This window comes from Cetorhinus maximus, chromosome 6, assembly GCF_964194155.1.
Source record: "Cetorhinus maximus chromosome 6, sCetMax3.hap1.1, whole genome shotgun sequence".
Taxonomy (NCBI): domain Eukaryota; kingdom Metazoa; phylum Chordata; class Chondrichthyes; order Lamniformes; family Cetorhinidae; genus Cetorhinus; species Cetorhinus maximus.
This window is the reverse complement of record NC_135884.1, coordinates 140,467,055-140,485,331: the sequence shown is the minus strand read 5'-3', so window position 1 is coordinate 140,485,331 and position 18,277 is coordinate 140,467,055. Positions and strand designations below refer to the sequence as shown.

At 44.2% G+C, this 18,277-nt stretch overlaps 1 protein-coding gene across 5 annotated transcripts in view; it reads right to left on the bottom strand.

The window, feature by feature from the left end:
* Positions 1 to 18,277, bottom strand: part of mthfsd (methenyltetrahydrofolate synthetase domain containing) — a 54,269-nt gene that overhangs the window by 29,251 nt on the left and 6,741 nt on the right. For 2 of the 5 annotated variants that reach the window (XM_078544595.1, XM_078544597.1), the window contains exons 3-4: positions 12,843 to 12,956; positions 2,706 to 2,819 (exon numbers count right to left, since the gene is read on the bottom strand). In XM_078544595.1, coding sequence (XP_078400721.1) covers positions 2,706 to 2,819; positions 12,843 to 12,956 — 228 coding nt within the window. Of the gene's footprint in view, positions 1 to 2,705; positions 2,820 to 12,698; positions 12,813 to 12,842; positions 12,957 to 18,277 lie in introns of all 5 variants that reach the window. The other 3 variants (XM_078544594.1, XM_078544598.1, XM_078544596.1) reach the window with 2 other exon arrangements.

Here is an 18,277-nt window from a genome sequence, read left to right as displayed (position 1 = left end):
GCAGCTTTGATTGGTGGGCTGTAGCTGCCAGCCTTCGTGCGGAGTGGTTTTCCCACAGATGTGGCCAGAGGTTTTTTTTTAAAAGAAACAGATCCAAACCTCTTCACAGGGTGCCCCAAGTTCTGATTTCCCCCCCTACAATTTGAACAATTTTTCTCTACATCTACCCTATCTAACCTCTTCATAACTTTAAACGACCTCTATCAGGTCACCCCTCAGACTTCTCTTTTCTAGAGGGAAGAGCCCCAGTGAATTCAGTCTTTCCTGATGGCTTATAATCTATCAGCTCTGGTATCATCCTTATAAATCTTTTTTGCACCTTCCCACTGTCTCTAAATCCTTTTTGTAATATGAAGGTCAGAACTGTACACAACACTCAAAGTGCTGTCTAACCAAGGTTCTATATAAGGTTAACAGGCAGAATCAGGCTTCATGTAGTTGCCGATATTTACTGCGGGGTCTCAATCGTGAATTGTGGCTAAGCGTGGGGAGATGACCCGAAAGGCACCCAGTGCCCATGAAGTTGTACCCCAGCAAAGTGAACAAAAATTCAGAAAAGAGTAAGAAGTTACCAAGAAAAGAGGAGGGGAAGAAACTGAGTGGAGGTGCTTACACATAAATCATCCTAGCCAAGGTTACATGTTTTTCTACTGCCTCCCACATTTATTGGAGATGCCATCATTGGGATGAGACAGTAAACCGAGCCCCTATCTGCCCTGTGTGGTGAGATCCATCCCATGTCTGTACTTAAGTCAGAGCACTTGAGTTGCACTCAACATCCTGGCCAATATCTATCCCTCAACCAATTCACTAAAAATGATGATCTGATCATTGTCACATTGCTGCCACGTTCTCTGCACTACAACAGTGACTACACTTCAAAAATAAAAAGTGCTTCATTGGTTGTAAGGAGCCTTGGGATATCCTAAGGTTGTGAAAGATGCTGTACAAATAATTTCTACATATGATTTCTTTCTTCCTTCATATAATGCAAGACTTTCTTTCCTGCGCAGTGTTAACGAGAGCTTGTACAAGAACATGCATAATGATGGTTCCATACTGTTATTAGTGTTGTCAATTTTCTCCCTTTGAGGCCAGGTTTGGGGGGCGGGCAGGGGGCGGGTGGTCAATAACATTCTAGTATGTATAGAAATTCACAGCCGAGGATATGGATAGCTTGGTTTCAACTGCCACCTCAGTGTTGTCCTAAATACTTATAATAGTGCACCTGTTTGCATGTAAATGTGTAACCAAGTAAAAATGCACTGAAGGTTGAACGTTTACTTCCAATGAATGAAGACTATTTCAGTAACCCTTCTGATATTTGCAAAAGCTTTGTGCAAACTTGTAAACAGAGTTAACCCTGTTTTCAAATTTCTCAATTTAACGGTCCTCTCAATCGTGGAAACAAAAAGGGATTTAAATATTAACTTCATGTCAGGCAGCTTGAAACAAAAAGATCACAGTTTCAGTTAGCAGGCTGTGCCAGCACAAGGGGTTCACCCTTTCCAATGGAACCCTTGTCATACAGTCACCGGTATCATTATACCAAGACATGTGACCACGTTACAGAATCTAATCATTTGCTGTGGATTCTCTGCACGTTTTTTCCATGTCCACTTCTCGGTTAATTCATTAACAGTTCATATCCTGTCACAGCGGCAATTTTAAGTGGCTGGTGACCCTGTTAATGAAAGACCTATCATTACCCCTTAACTTCTTCCTCTGTTAAAGGCAATCGTTTTTTTTGTGTCCTCTCATTTATTCTCTACCAGATCTTGAATCAATGTAACTGTTGCTCCAGTTTGTGCCCTGTTCCAGATCACTTGAGCTACCAATCTTTAACTAGTTGTTAATATTTGCAGACCCAGATTGATTGCCATTTCCAAACAGTAGCAATTGGTACTACCAGAAAGAAACACTAGGTGGTGATCTACCACCAGCAGAGGCCTCAGCTGTTGGCAACAAGCGGAAATATTCCCTCTAGTCAATAGGCAACTACTGCACGCTTTACTGGCCATGAAAAGTCTTTTGAATTGGGTCATCATAACATAGCAAACAGTTATCGAATGAAGACATCTAACAAAAATAAAAACGTTCAGAAACTGAAAGGACCGCCCAGAGTTTTCAGGAAGACTACACTTTTGGAACAGTCTGGCCATGTTTACCCAAAGTTCATAAAAGTTGATTTCGTCCTTAGATATTCTGACAAAAATGGATAAAGTTGTTCCTACAGTCAGTTTAGGATCCTGTGGATGAGCGCTAGGTATGGTGTGTTTTCTTGGCAAAGTGAACATATCAGTTTTGGAATTTTCCAACACGTAGGTATTTGTGGTGGCTGAGCTATGAACTAAACTGAATAACTGCTACGGACTTCAAACAGCATCTGAACAACTCGTTTTCAAACCTTATCAACAGATTCCTTGATCTCGAAACTAAATAGTCCACTCGCTGCCACCACGTTTCATAATTAAGGCAAACGAGGTTTTTCATCTTCCCTGGAACCTTTTCTGTAAAATTACAACACATACAACCAGCAGCGAGACATGCTTATGCACCAACACAGATGTGCGCTGGGGAACGTCGAGATTTGTGGGATTTGCCGTGGAATACTGTGGCACACCAAATAACTCGCCCTGTTCTGAGTCCAGCAAAGAGGTGCTTAAAACATGAAAAGGAGTGTGTTTTGTTACTGATGTACCCACCTGAGCGGTAGAACACACTCGTAGTACTTCCTTTGAGGCCCCGGGAGGTGGGACAATTTTGTTGAACAGTCCAGTTCTCAGCCGAGGAGTTGGAACCAACAATGTTTTTCTGGCCTAAAGTAGTAAAAGAGTTATATCTTAGCACACACATCTTGTCACACCACTGCATCTTAGCACACTACCCACAAAGGTTACAGTACCTTACCACAGTTCTCCCACTGTAAAGTTGAAAAGTGGCAATGATAGCATCCGTGGGATGTCCAACTATTCTGCAAGTTTTAATGTGCAGGCTTAGACAGTGTCATGACAGTGAGCTATTCGACCAGCAGGGCAGCATACGCTTGTCCTCACCCAAGATTCAGCTTAACTTTCTAGCAGGGGTCATTGAACAGTGATCAGAAGAGTCAAGAGTAGCGCAGAATAGAACAGAATGCAGCTGCCTTCTTTGCTTTTTTATGAGGCAAAGTTACCTATCATTGTATTAAAAAGGAAGACACATACTCATCAGTTTATGAAATAAAGCAGGGCAGAAACAAAGTGGTCATGAATGCAGATTAAACTCAAAGAATAATCCATTTTAATGCTGCAAAACTGCTTAATTTAATGTAGCTACTTATTTACATGCCAATGTTGTGCAATTATATAGCTCTAATGGATTTAAATAACACAGTGTGCAAGGCAGCTGTTATCAATTATACTGTACCTCAAAACAGTGAAAAGCACACTTGTACTCAAAGCTTCTCTTTTGGAGATCTCTTCAGTGGGAAGATGGCCAGCAAAACTGATGGGCTCCTCAGAGAGAGAAAACAAGATAAATCGGGGAGATGGAGTGTGAGAAGCCTTTGATCAGCTTCTCAGTCTACCATTTTGCTTTGGTGAGGGAAAGTAAGGCTCACGTGCCCACCATTTTACCCGACAGAAAATCCAATGGGCAGCATTGGACGGTGCCAATGGAAAATGTACTCCAAGAATGTGTATCCATGCTTGTGTATTTGTGCCTAGGTTTATAGGCATGAATAAGTGTACTACTGTGTAAGTGAATGTGTGTGTGTATGTGTGTGTGTGTGGGTGTGTGTGTGTGGGTGGGTGTATGTGTGTACGTGTATGTGCATGTGATCAGCAGCAAGTGTGTTGGTGTGTATCGGGAGAAGAAAAGTCAACAGAGGTACAAATCTCAACAGGGCAAAAACATGTATGTACAAAAAATTTAACAGGGTTTAAAAAAGACTTAAAGGATTAAGATACTATCACCCACCCTGTAACTTGGGCCAGGACTTTCCCAGCAGGGGGGCGGGATGGGGGGGCGGGACCTGCTCACCGACGCGTAAAATGATGTCAGGCGGAACTCCCGACCTCACCCCGCCCCACTTAAATTTTCAGGTAGGCGGGGGCTCAGCAAAATCAGCTGTGCACCCACCGACCTGTCAGTGGCCAATTGAGGCCATTGACAGAGTCATTTAAGTAATTAGTGGACCTGCCCGTCCAACCTTAAGGTCGGCGGGTAGGCCGGGAGCCCTGGCGGGCATTGGAAAAAGCATAAAACCTCATCCACGGGCGGGATGAGGTTTCATGTAGGTTTTAAAAGCTTTAATTAAAGTGTCTTATAAAGTGGTGGACATGTCCCAACTCATGTGACAGTGCCACATGAGGGGATATGTCAGGGAATTTTTTTTTTTCTATTTTTAAGATTTTTTATAGTAGAGACGATCTCCCTGAGGCAGCGCTTAGCATCAGGGAGATGAGTGCTCCCTTTCGTGCGCACGCGGGAAGGTGCGCACTCTCAGCTCAGGGAATACCCCCGCCCCCCCTGTCCCCCACCCCGCCTGCACAGGGAACGCATAGCGCTTCCATGCGGACGTCACCCTGGGCGCGTCTTAATTGGCCCGCCCACATAGAATGGCAGCATGCCCCCAAGTGGGGGCACCAATCAGAGGCGCACCTGATCTTCAACTTCCCCCCCCCGCCCCAACTGGGGGGAAAATTCTGCCCTGGTTCTTCAAGAAGCAAGGGGAAACCTCATTGGCAAACTATTAACACAAACCACTGATATTTTACAAATCAATGAACATTAAGTTCAAACCATGTATACAATTAAGCAAAGGAAGCTTCAGGAAGGTTCCAATACCAGAGTTCAAAGTCTGGTGCTCATAGGTGACATACAGGTGTTTAGAACAATCTTTAGTGCCTCAAAAGCTGCAGGCAGGCAACGTAACTCAGCAACACTGTCAACAGGAGGCACGGACAATGTTTTCCACCAAACTTTCATTATTGAAATAAATGTTTGTAACTACTCTGGTGCCTCGGTGGTGGTGGTGGTGGTGGGGGGCGGGGAGGTTAAAATATCGATGGAATCTTGCAAAGACTTTAAAATACATTACACAGATTTTGGGCGCATTATTTTATCAGAGGGATTTCAAATTACTTTACTTCTAATAAATGCTTTGTAATAAACTATGCCATTTGGGATTTACTGGATAAGGCTTTTTGATAACTCTACACTTTAATCTTCGGCAGAAGTTTCACCCCCTTATGGGGGTGAGGATGGGGGCGGGCGGGAAAATTCGCACCACCCGCCGCTGGGCCATTTTCCCGGAAGCGGAATTGGAGCCCTGCGGGCTACCTAACCGCAAGCAGAGGATAGCCAATTAAGATGAGTAAATGGCGTATGAAGGCCAACTGTCAGAGGCCGACTGGAATTTTCCAGTTTCCCTGCGGGTCCTGCGAGGCCTCAGGAACTAGACCAGCTGGCTCAAGATGGCGCCCTGGCAGCAGACCAGGGAACCAGCGCTCTCGGCAGGCTTTGAGGCCCTCCCTGCCTGTCATGCCACAGCTGCGGGCAGTCCTCCCTGCGGAGGAGTTTCCCCTCCATGATGTTAGCCAGGCAGCTTTGGCTGTTTCTCACTGACAGAGTGCCTTGGGGCACCCTCCATTCCTCTTACCTGCAACAGAAGGCTTACGTTCCTTCCAAACTGGAAAGTCTCCTAAAGGCCCTTCAGGTGTGAGAACCCGACCCGCCGACCTTAATCAGACCAGAAATGTGACCCCAGCCACTAACTGGCAATTCACGGGCAATCACTGGAGGATGACTGTTTGCCACACATTGCAGGGTAGTGAGCCCCAATTGTTCCCAATTTTTGGGGTTCCATCCCAAAACCCTGCCCCTCAGGTCTGTGGTACAGGGACAAAGGGAAACAAGAAATAAATAAAAACAATTAGACTTCAGAATGTTCAGTATAATTCTTTAAACCAAAGTGCCACAAGAGTGGCAACACGTTTAAGGATGTATATATATCTAAAACAATACAGTGGGCTTATAATCGGCAACAAGCACAAATAGCAGTGCCATTTCCTGCCATGCTATTAGTGCCTTATTTCACATAAGCCAGAATTTTCTGTCAGGTGTGTGGGGGCGGGGCCCAGTTGCCGACGTGTAAAATGACGTGCGGTGATGTCGGGCGTGCGTCCCGACGTCACTGCGTGTCATTTTGATCTTCCATTCGGCGGGCGCACACCAGAGTCGGCTGCACACCCCCCGAACTGTCAAAGGCCTCTTAAGGCCATTAATAAACGAATTAACCCTATTGAGAAAGCCGCCCATCCAACCTGAAGGTGGCCTTCGCATTTTTCATGAAACCTCGTCCGCGGGCGGGGTGAGGTATCAGGAAGGTGTCATTAATTAAATAGAAATTTTTATGAAAATTCATAAACGCGTCTCAGCTCATGTTGCACTGTTACATGAGGGGACATGTATGAATAATTTTATTTTTTTTATTTTTTCCAAGTTTAAAAGTTAAGTTAATCTCCCTGAGGCAGCTCTGTGCGCTTCCGGGGCACACCCACGTAAAATAGCGGCGTATAGCTGGGCGGCAATCGGCTCCGCGCCCACTCCCAACCAGCCCGCCCAACGGGGAGAAAATTCTCCCCACAATTCATTGTTAAATTGGCAGCCATTTATCATGTCACACGCCCCTGGTGCTACTTTGGAGGGGTGTAGAGGAGGGGAGAAGGTATAAAATTCCTCTACTGTTCTACCCTTTCCTGTCTTAACCCCTCGCCTGCCATTGAAAATAAAATTTCACCCCGGCCAGCTTTGATAAATGAAAGCAAATGGTGAGCAACATGAGGAAGGAGCAAATGAGAACAATCAAAGAAAGGGCTGGAAAAGAATGAAACAAGAGTGCCCTTAGGAAAGGTCAATGGAGGGCAAGAGTGATTCAGCCCTTTGTAGTGCCAGCCATGACTCAGTTGGTAGCAATCTCTCCTCTGAATCAGAAGGTAGTGGGGTCAAGTCTCAGTCCTGGGATTTAAGTACAAAAATCTAGACTAACACTCCAGTGCAGTACTGAGGGGGTGCTGCACAATTGGAGGTGCCGTTTTTTGGATGAGATGTGAAACCAATATGCCACTTTCTCTATCAGGTGGACGGAAACAATCTCTTTGCACTATTTCTACATAGAGCAGGGAAATTCTCCCCGGTAAATATTTTTCGCTCAATCAACATCCCTAAAATCTGTTACATATCACATTACTGTTTGTGGGACCTTGCTGTGCACAAATTGGGTGTTGCACTTCTTACATTACAACAGTAACTTCACTTTAAAAGCATATCATTGATTGTAAAGTGCTTTGGAATGCCCTGAAATTATGAAAGGCACTAAATAAATACAAGTCCTGAATACAAGACCTTTGGCAGGCGCGCGATCAGTGGGTCCAGGAGCGGCCAGGAAATGGACCGTCAGCCGCGATAGGCCCTCGACCGTGATTTCGCGCTGGCTGGCCAATTAATAGCCAGCCAATTAATTAAAAGCTCAGCGCTGCTGGGGTGGGGGGGAAGCGGGAAGAGGGCGGGCAATGACATCACTGCGGGTGAGCGCTACGAGAGAGCTCCTGAAGGCAGACAATCTCCTCAGGGAACTGCAGACCTGCAAATAATAAAATAAAAGGTGTAAAAGCTGCAAAAAAAAGAGGTCCCTGCATAGAATCAAGCACCTGAAAAGATACCTCACGAAAATGCTGTCCACAGATATTTATTTTTATTTTATTTCATAACGGAGATTTCATCCCGCCCTTGGATGAGGTTTGATGAAAAATGCAAAGGCCGCCCGGCCGATTCGCCCGTCCGCCAAACCGTAAGGTTGGACGGGCCGCGAAAATTCGGAGACAATCGTGCCGTTAATGGGCTTAATTGCCCTCTTAGTAGCAGGTGGACGCGCTTCAGACTTCTGCGTGCGCCAGCCAAGCGAAATATCGCATGAGTGCGCAATAGCGTTGGAACGCTCGCCCAATTTTACGCCTGATCGGGTCGGGCCCACCCGCGGGATGCAAAATTCTGCCCTAAGTCTTTCTTTAATCAACATAGTTTGGCTATGAAGAAAGTCAGTGGCTGCCAGTCAATGATTGAATGAGTAGGCAGGCACCACAGCACTGCAGAGTAGTTGAGGAAATGGAACACCTCTGGACAGCTACAGATCATCATAGGCCTCACAGTTTGTATCCAAGCACTTCCAACTGATTTGGAGAAAAACATCTTGTCTGCTCTTTTTACCCGTCACTCTTTACAAAGCAATATATCTTTGTGATTGATATAATAGGACTATCAAAACACAGTGTACTTTTGGCTCACCTGCACAACTGTTTTTCCTTTTAAAGTGCACACATGAATACGACATCAATGGTGTCAAACCGACCTGCAGTAAACTGGCTATTTATTAATTAACATCAGAGTTGTATTGATTGGTGACATCAATGAACTGCATTATAACTGATGGAGATACCACATTATTCCTGGTAATAATTGATTAATATTTTCAATACAGACTTATTCGTTCAAGACCACATACATTCTGTGCACTTTATCAAATGCAATGCACAGAAAGAGTATTGCTGAACATTCTGCATGCAGAGTGTGCTGTGTTCTGCAGAGTAATGTCAATATCTTATAAATAACACTGATAGCTGTGCAGATTTTACTATTTAATCTTGTAATTCACCATAACAGTAACATTACAGCTTTAAAATCTAAAATACCTTCAATTACATTCTGAATCAGTAACATTCTATTTACCTAAGCGATTAATAGCCTCCCTATTAGATTTAGGCACAATAAACTGTGAATCTGAACTGCTTAGACTTTGTTCCTTCGGTCCTTGTGGGTTACTCCCATTAGATTTAACAACTGAACATGTTCGACATCCCGTCTGTATGGACATCTAAGGTATGAAGGTTGGACATATTAAAAGCACATTGCAGCATTCCTTGTAACCTTACTACCAATGGGACTCCTCCCCCAGACAACTGTCCAAGTCTGTTAATTCATGGCATGTACCATATATGTGATTAGTACCCAGACAACCAACGGTCAGCCATCCCATAACAACCATGCTGGTGGACTGAGAGGTGATTCTCTGCACAATACCTATATGTGGACACCAGTGATATCTTGGCATTAGGACAGCCTGGATGCGAGCCCAAGGACAAAGTAAAAATACTCTGCAAACAGTGTGGAGGAGTAAGACAGGGCTGCAAACAGCTAGCTTGGGTTCTCCTTAAGTTCATGTTGAAATACTTCCCTTGCCTGAGCCCATTTTTATTATGGGTCAAATAATCAAGTATCCAGTCTGGCAGCAGTCAAATTGTTGACTGCAATAAATTACTGCATATGACCTCCCAAGTTGAAGATGTTTTAATGCATCTTTCTTCAACTTAAGAGGTACAAAGTAACCAGTCGCTACCTTTTCACATCATATATGCTTTTATCGTATTTTGCAGAGGTCACGGTCCACCTAATGTATTATTAAAATGCCTGAATATGGAAATAAAATGTTATTCACTTGGTAGAAAGCCAGTTTGCTCCAAAGGAAGGAGAGAAACTTGCAATCGATAGCACATCATGAAAAGGTTTCAAAAGTGCGATAGACAATTAATGGCTTTTAAAACGTAGTGGCCACAAAATTTGGCTCCGCAGCAGTTCCGGTAGCCAGCAGAAATTAAAAAACAGAGGGTGGGGTTTTCCATCTCCGCCCGCCGCCGGGATCGTCCGGTCCTCACCGAATCTCCCGCGGTGGGTCCTGCCATGACGGGGCCGGAAAATCCCGGCCCATGTTTTTCAGGATGATAGCTGGGTGTTCTATGTACACACGGGAAGTTTGAAGAGGAGGCAGACCACGACATCAGTCAGTCTGTAACGCTGGTTTGACACTTGACCAGCCATTTTTGGACCTCATTGCTCTAGGCAACATCCTCTCAAAGACACACAGATGGACAGGTGCACAGCTGCGAGCATGACCAGCGAACCTATTCTCTGGCAGCCTGCTAGTGCACGGGAAGAATTGCTGCTCTTTTGCCAGTAATGCCAGAGAATTTTTAACGCCCATTTTATCAGGCAGGTGGATTAAGACAGGGCTGCAAGTAGCTAGCGTGCGTTCTCCTCGAGTGGATAGATCGTACAATACAACACTGTCTCAAGACCAAGCTGAAGCGTCGGCAAAGTTAATGCGCTCAAATCTTCATGTAGAACTTGAACCCACAATCTTCAGAGCCAAGTGTGCTACAGCTTGAGCCAGATCAACTCATTATGCCTTTAGATTGGACTATGTGGATGGGATTTTCAGTCAATTTTGGGATTGGGATCAGAGGTAACCAGGCCTGCAAACTCACACCACTGACTGTCGTGCTGGTTTGGCGCCATGATCCCGACCCTGGGCCAGTTTTAGAGAAGCTGGCTCAGGGTCAGAATGACTACCCGCTCACAAGTGGCGGGAATGCAATTGAGGGCAATTAAATGACCTATTAAGGCCCCTTTCCTTTGCTGACTGGGGTTTCCAGTCAATGTATGGGTTTTTCACATCAGGCCAGTGCATCAAGGCCACCTCAAGGCAAGGGATTCCCTTCCCCAACCTGCATCTGTCATGGCCACTGGGCCACATCTGTGGTCTCTGGCCAACCCATAGGCCTTCACGATCACCACAAAGCAGCCATTACGATTTTGTTTTTAATTTGACCTTTTGTTCAGAGGGAATCTCCATATTGAGGCACCATCTCTCACTCCAACGCGAATCTGCAGCTTCCATCTCAGCCGATGGGGCTGCTGATATGTCATTGCTGGACGACCTCCTATTGGCCTTCCAGCCTCTCAAGTCCACCCACTGTCATTAATTGGTTGGCAAGCCAGCTCCCTGTCCTTTAAATGGCTGACACTTCAATAATTGAGGTGTGGGTGACAGGAACACACTACGCAGGGTCAGGACTTGGAAATGGTCCCAATGTTCGGCTTCTGACCCCAGAATGGAAATCCAGCTCTGAGGGCTAGTCATTGTTTTCTTCTAAATGATGGTCTATCTCCCCTTTTGCTAACTGCATAGCATTGCATGAAGTGTTAGCAAAAAATTCCGAAATTTGCAAGGTGACTTTATCATCAATGAAAGTAAACCTTTTTTTAAAAAAATCAGTGATTTACAATGGAATTTTACCATTAAACTTATTTTCATGATGCTACTTCTGGACTGATGAGAAAAACTTTCAGTGCCATTTAAACTTCCAACAAAAAATCCTTTCCCCCTTTTCTCTCCTGAAGCTGCTGACTTTAGTTCCACTCGCCAGTAAATCGCCCAGGAGGTTAGTCCTCATTTGTGACTGTTCTGAATGTTGGCCAACTGTTATGGGGGACACCATGCCCACGCCTGATCCCATCTTATGTGACATTTATATATGGTCATTTCCAACAAGGATCAATGGATGGTGATCAGGAATAGAAACATTGGCTGTATTTCCCAAGAAAAATTTTGGACAATTATAATGCCCTCCCACTGCCTTTTCCCTTTTCTGAGAAACAACTAACACAACATAGAGCCTAAAATCTTCTTGGTTCGTATCTCACAATGTTTTATTTTTACAAGTAAGGTATTATGTAAGGCAAAGAGCTATTTTGTGAATTTCTGCAGATACAACACAAGTTTTATAAAAACCAGAGGCACCTGAAGAGGTCCACATGGTTGCTTTTGAAAGATATGGACGGTATCACTAAAAATCACCAACACCAGCACATAATTCAGTGTCTGTCGGACAATTATCATGACTATTCAAATGACTGTCAGCTTGTGCCCATGGTGTCCTGCATCTTGCTTTTCCAATATCAACTTATACTATCGAAGAAATAGAGGGCAGAACATTATGCCCCACGGGTGGGCACACGCCCGGCCAGATCGGGCCTAAAATTCGCGCTAGATGGCGTCGGGTGAGTGTCCGCCAACAATTAAGCGGGCAAGTAAGCCCATTAATGGCGCAATTGTCTGCGATTTTTCATTGCCCGTCCAACCTTACGATTGGCGGATGGGCGAATCGGCCGGGTGGCCTTTACATTTTTCATCAAACCTCATCCAAGGGCGGGATGAAATCTCCGTTAGGAGGTAAAATAAAAATAAAGGTCTGGGGACAGCATTTTTATGAGGTATGCTTTCAGGTGCTGGATTGTGGTACACGGACATTTTTTTGCAGCCTTTCACAGCTTCACTCCATTATTTGCAGGTCTGCAGCTCCCTGAGGCAGTTACCTCTTGCAGCGCTCTCCCACGCCAGCGGTAACGTCGTCGCCCGCCCTCTTCCCACCCCCACCCTGGCAGCGCTGAGCTTTTCAGTGCGTGCTTCACGCTGGCTGGCCATTAATTGGCTAGCCAGTGTGAAATCGTGGTCGGGGGTCAGTTTCCCACCCAGCGACTGAAACATTCAGGCCCAAAAAGTTTGCGAGTTCTCCTCATTGCAGAAGCAGTACAAGGAGTAGAGGGCAATGATAAAGAGTTACTACAACAGCTATTGGTATCATCAGTTTACTGAAGCAGGTTGGCATCCATGGATATTCATGTGGAAAACATACATGTGGTGGCAATTGTAAATTAAAACTTTTCTCAATAATCGTCTGGCTCCCCGAACCAAAAGAGCTTCTGAACTCAGGAGATTTAATTTAGCATTGCAGTGTTTAAGTGCTTAAATGACTTGTTACCTGGAGCGTAGCTAAGCGGACTCCTTCGAGTGGTTTGTCAGGATCCACCTTCACCTCTCTCGTCTTGATGAAACTATCTAGGTTTTTGATTTTACTGCAGGCTTCATATGCGCCCTGCAATCACAATAAGAAGCAAAGACTTACTTCCAGCATGAGCAAACGGACATTTTCCTGTGGCTTGTCGGGATTTACTTTGATAATCCTTGCGTTTTTGAACTCTTGCAGATTTGGCAAATTTTCTGCAGCCTGGGCAGCCCCCTGTTTCCAGAAGATGTGACGAATTACAATTAAAAACAAGCACCGGAAACATACATGGTTTATTATATCTTTATTTCCCCCACATTTTAAACTCTTCGCCCTCCCTTACAGTGCATTAACCTTTTTACCCACATAAATCTCCTTTCCCAGCACATCCTAAAAAAAATCTAGATTACACAAGGGGTTATATTTCACTGCGGTATTTTGAACATTGAGAATAGAGCAATAAAACTGGAGCACCCACACACTTAATTTTTCTGCTTGCAGTCAACAATACTTTCAGGACAAAATTAGTTGAAAAAGCATTTAGCGCGATCTTGAAACTGCATAGAGGGACCTCTAGAAAACTGAAAAAGGAGCATTGCTGAAATGTAATCCTTTGTAGAAGATAAATGTGAGGGAAGGCTGGGTTGAAGGGCAGTTTAGGCTCAAAATCTTCATGCCTAAGACTTTAAATCCAGCACAGATGGATGAGCTGAATGTCTCCTCTATTTGTTGACTGTTAAGATCCCACTTGGAACATGTCGACGCAGTCTCAATGGGTTTGCAACACAAGAAAGGTGCTCTTAATTCAGCACTAAGCAGTCATTCTAGTCAAAAGGGCTACTGGATAGCTGGTCTGAGAAATCACACTGATGCAGTCCAAGTGTTAGACTTGAAGTACACAGTTAGGGCTAGGTAGAAGCAGTTTTCTGGGCCTTGCTGTTGTCTTTGATGCTAACACCAATGCTCAGTAACTGAGGTACCAAGGGTTTTATTCTCCTACAATAAAATCACCAGGGCAAGCATTTTCACAACAAAAATAATAAAACTGATCTTCTAAATCTTCTCACAAACTCTTCGATGCTATGTGCTGGAATGCACAATGCTCTCATGTAAAAAAGTAAACAGCTGACGGAGTTACTTACTGATTACATTGCTCAGTCATTTTATGCAAGGGCCTCTCTTGTTCTCTTTTTCTTTTCGAACAACACAAATAAGCCAGTGCTAAATGATCGAACTAGGAGCAAAATGTTCTAGTCATAAGCACTGACACCCTCGCAAGTATAAAATTGATTAAATGAAAACAAAGATAACAGCATGGTTAGAATAAGAGGCTGCCAACATGTGTGGAGCCTGACTCTGTATGGGCATAATACAGGCTGCAAAGGCCAAAAGGATCAGTAGCTCTTTCAGTATCCACCCAGATTCTGTAAGCAGCTGCGAGGGGTATATTTAAATGTTTACCCCTAAGATTTGATTGTGCTTGGTTAGGTTGTGCTGGCTCAACTTTTTATTTTGTTTTCACCCACAGAATAGTACAGAAAACGGTGTTTAAATAAAAACAGCAACCTTTAATGATAACCTCTATCCTTATTACGAAAACAGTGATGCAAGCAGTTATGTTTTTGTTGGGTATTTATGCAAAATGTCCAGAGTGTATATTTTTAAAATTGCAAATACCTCATGGTCTAACATGTTCCAATCTTAAATATTGTAATCACTCAATTCAAATTCTGTAAATGCATCCATGTAACTGATCAAATTAAGAGTTTATTGTGATTATCTACACCTTGATAAATCAATTGTATTAATTATTTATTTTCTACTGATCTTCAGTATCTCTAAATGCCCTAAAGCACGTTCCTAGTATGATTAGAAGGCAGAGAAAATATTGCAGAGTCCAATTAATTTTTTTTACCACCTATCAAAGAGTTTATTACTGTCAGTTGAGCTGCAGTTTAAATTCATTCGTGTAAACTTTGTCTTGGCCTGGTTGGGGAAATAATGCAAAGCAAACTTCTCGCTGAATTTGACACAGCAATTTTGTCTGAGTAGATTCACAATCACGCTTCTCTTGTCTGCGCACCGCTGAGTCTGTAATGGTGCTTGCTGCATAAGTCCTAATGGCTCACCTACATTAACGGAAACCACTAGAGGAGGAGACTGAGGAAGTAGAAGTTTCCATTTTAGATCATTTGAAGTTCAGGGACGGGTAAACTAAAGCTTAATTTCTTTAACATACTTGCTGTCAGTGTGGCAATTAAAATTCCCAGGCTGAGCTACTACGTTATAAAATTTGTTTGACATGATAGAGCCACCAATCTCCTTTCAAGCATTTCACATAGGACAGAATGCTGCCTTGTTAATGAAATGCATAAAGACAGCGCTGGCTTTAAGCTTCTGGCCAGGAGGAAGTGTCAGCATTTTATTCCCCGTCTCATGCCCCATTTTTGGAAGGGTCTTTTTTTTTTTGTCCAGCTCCTACAGCTACAGCATGGACAAACTGTTTTCTTAATTAATTCTCAGCATGTGGGCATTGCTGGGAAGGTTGGCATTCATTGCCCATTCCTGCTTTCCCCGAGAAGGCAGAACTGGGATGCCTTCTGGAACTGCTGAAGTCTTGTTATTCTTTGTAGGACCTTGATACAACCGAGTGGCTTGCTCAGCCATTTCGGACGGCAGTTAAGAGTCAAGCACATTAGTGTGTGACTGAAGTGACAGACAGGCCAGAAAGAATAATGACAGCAGGTTCCCCTCCCTACGTTACTGAATCAGCTAGACTTTTACGATAATCCAATAACTCATCAGCACTTTTGTATTTACTGATGCCAGCTTTTAATTTCCAGATTTTTACATAGGACCCACTCTATTCTTATAAATAACATGGTTACCTCGTCTTAAAAACAAATGCAAAGATAATGATGGTCTAAATACTGCAGATTTTGTATCCTGTACATAGAATCATAAAATGGTTACAACACAGGAGGCCATTTGGCCCATCGTGTCTGTGCAGGCCCTCTGAAGGACCAATTCACCTAGTTCCGCTTGCCTGCCTTTTCCCCATAGCCCTACAAATTTTTTCTTCAGATAATGATCCAATTCCCTTTTGAAAGCCTCAACTGAATCTGCCTCCACCAAACTCTCAGGCGGTGCATTGCAGATCCTAACCACTCGCTGTGTGGAAAAGTTTTTCCTCATGTCTCCATTGCTTCTTTTGCCAATTACCTTAAATCAGTGCTCTCTGGTTCTTGACACTTCCATCAATGGGAACAGTTTCTCCCTATCTACTCTGTCCAGATCCCTCATGATTTTGAATACCTCTATCAAATCTCCTCTCAAATTTCTCTTTTCCAAGGAGAACAGTTCCAACTTCTCCAATCTTTCTAGGAACCGAAGTTCCTCATCCCTGGAACCATTCTCGCGCATTTTTTCTTAACCTAAGATGTGCTGCCCAAAACTGGTCACAATACTCAGCTGAGGCCAAACTAGCATTTTATACAGGTTTAACACAACTTCCTTGCTTTTGTACTCCATGCCCCTATTGATAAAACTCAGGATGTTATATGCTTTATTAACTACTCTCTCAACCTGTCCTGCTACCTTCAATGATTTATGCACATGAAAACCTAGGGCCTCTCTCATCCTGCACCCTCTCCCCTGCCTTTAGAATTGTACCCTTTATTTTGTATTGTCCCTCTGCATTCTTCCTATCAAAACGAATCACTTCATAGTTCCTCTGCCACTTGTCTACCCGTTCCACCAAACTGCCTATGACTTAGTGAAATTCTACACTATCCTCCTCATGGCTTACAATACTTCCAAGTTTCTGATCATCCGCAAATTTGGAATTGTGTCCAGTACACCAAGGTCTAGGTCATTAATATATGTCAGGAAGCGCAGTGGTCCTAACACCAATCCCTGGGGAACTCCACTGCAAACCTTCCTACAGTCCGAAAAACAACCGTTCACCTCTACGCTTTCTTTCCTGTCACACAGCCAATTTCGTATCCATGTTGCTGCTGTCCCTTTTATTTCATGAGCACTAAGTTTGCTCACAAGCCTGTTGTGTGGCACTTTATCAAGTGCCTTTTGGAAGTCCATGTACATCACATCAATAGCATTATGCTCATCAACCCTCTTTTTCCCTCATCAAAAAACTCAAGCAAATTAGTTAACCATGACTTGTCCTTAACAAATCCATGCTGGTTTTAATTAACATGCATTTCCCTAAGTGAGTGTTAATTTTGTGAGGAATGATCAAGCGGTATTTAATGGAGGTGACAGGGGTACCATCTGAGGGCTAGAGAGCTGGCGAGAACACCACATCACCTCTTTTAGGGAAGCCTGCAGCATTAGGTGCCGCTCAAGCACTTCACCGAATGATGAAGGCCCTTCCTTGTGATCTTGGACCCTGGGGGTGGAAGTCCCGCCCGCTGAGAGCTTCCAGCTAATTAGAGGCTGCCAGCTCTATTGAACGGCAGTGCCACCAGGGAGGCAGTGCCACCTGCGGTATGACACCCACCTGAGGCCTAGTAATGCTTCTGGATCCCAGGCCATAGGTGAGTGGTGATGGGGGGAGGGGGAGGGTCACAGACTTGGGCTTGGGGATGAAGGGGATCTGGCAGCAAAGGCAAAGGTGTGGCTCTCAGTGGCCCCCCCCCATCCTGATGCAGGGTCCCTCGAAAAGGCACTGAGCGTCTTTGAACGAGGGACTCCCGCCTAGGCGCCTGCAAGCGACCCTGCACACGTGTGCTTGTCATGCTCCTGCATGACGAGCCTCCCATCCACGCTAGTTTAATACCGGTGCAGGCGAAATGAGGCTCTTTAGGCCCACTTAAGGTGCTCAGTTGGTGATGGGGCAGGTAGGTCATACATGGGCCTTCCCACCAGAAATTTAATTGGGATAGAGGTGGGAAACAGTCCCGCCTGATTAAGTACACCCCTGCCCCTAAACTCCCCATGGGAGAGGGCATTAAACTCTGCCCATCATTTCGAAAAGTTTCTCCACCATCAAGGTTAAACTGACTGGCCTGTAGTTGCTAGGCATATCAGTACATCCTTTTTTGAACAAGAGTGTAACATTTGCAATTCTCTAGCCCTCTGGCACCAACCTTGAGTCTAAGGAAGATGTAAAATTATGGTCAGTGCCTCCGCCATTTCCACTCTCACTTTCTTCAGCGTCCTTGGGTGCATCTCGTCGGTCCTGGTGCCTTGTCAACTTTTAAGTACAGGTAGCCTATCCAATACCGCCCCCTTATCTAATTAAACCCTTAAAGTGTCTGACATTGAGGCATTAGGAAAGTCTGGCATTAAAATTACATCAAAAAATATTACCATGATTTTGCAGGGAGAATAGTGTGAAAAAGAAAATCATTATTATAGGGCAGGATAGCTTCAAGCACAACTTACAGTGAACCCAGGCACAAATTACATGAATGGTAAATATGGAATCCTCACTTACAATGTAAAAGTAAAGATTGTTAATGAAAACCTACTATGCTAACCGTTCTTTCAGGTGCAACAGATTGTGTTAACAACAGACATCCTTGTACCAATCC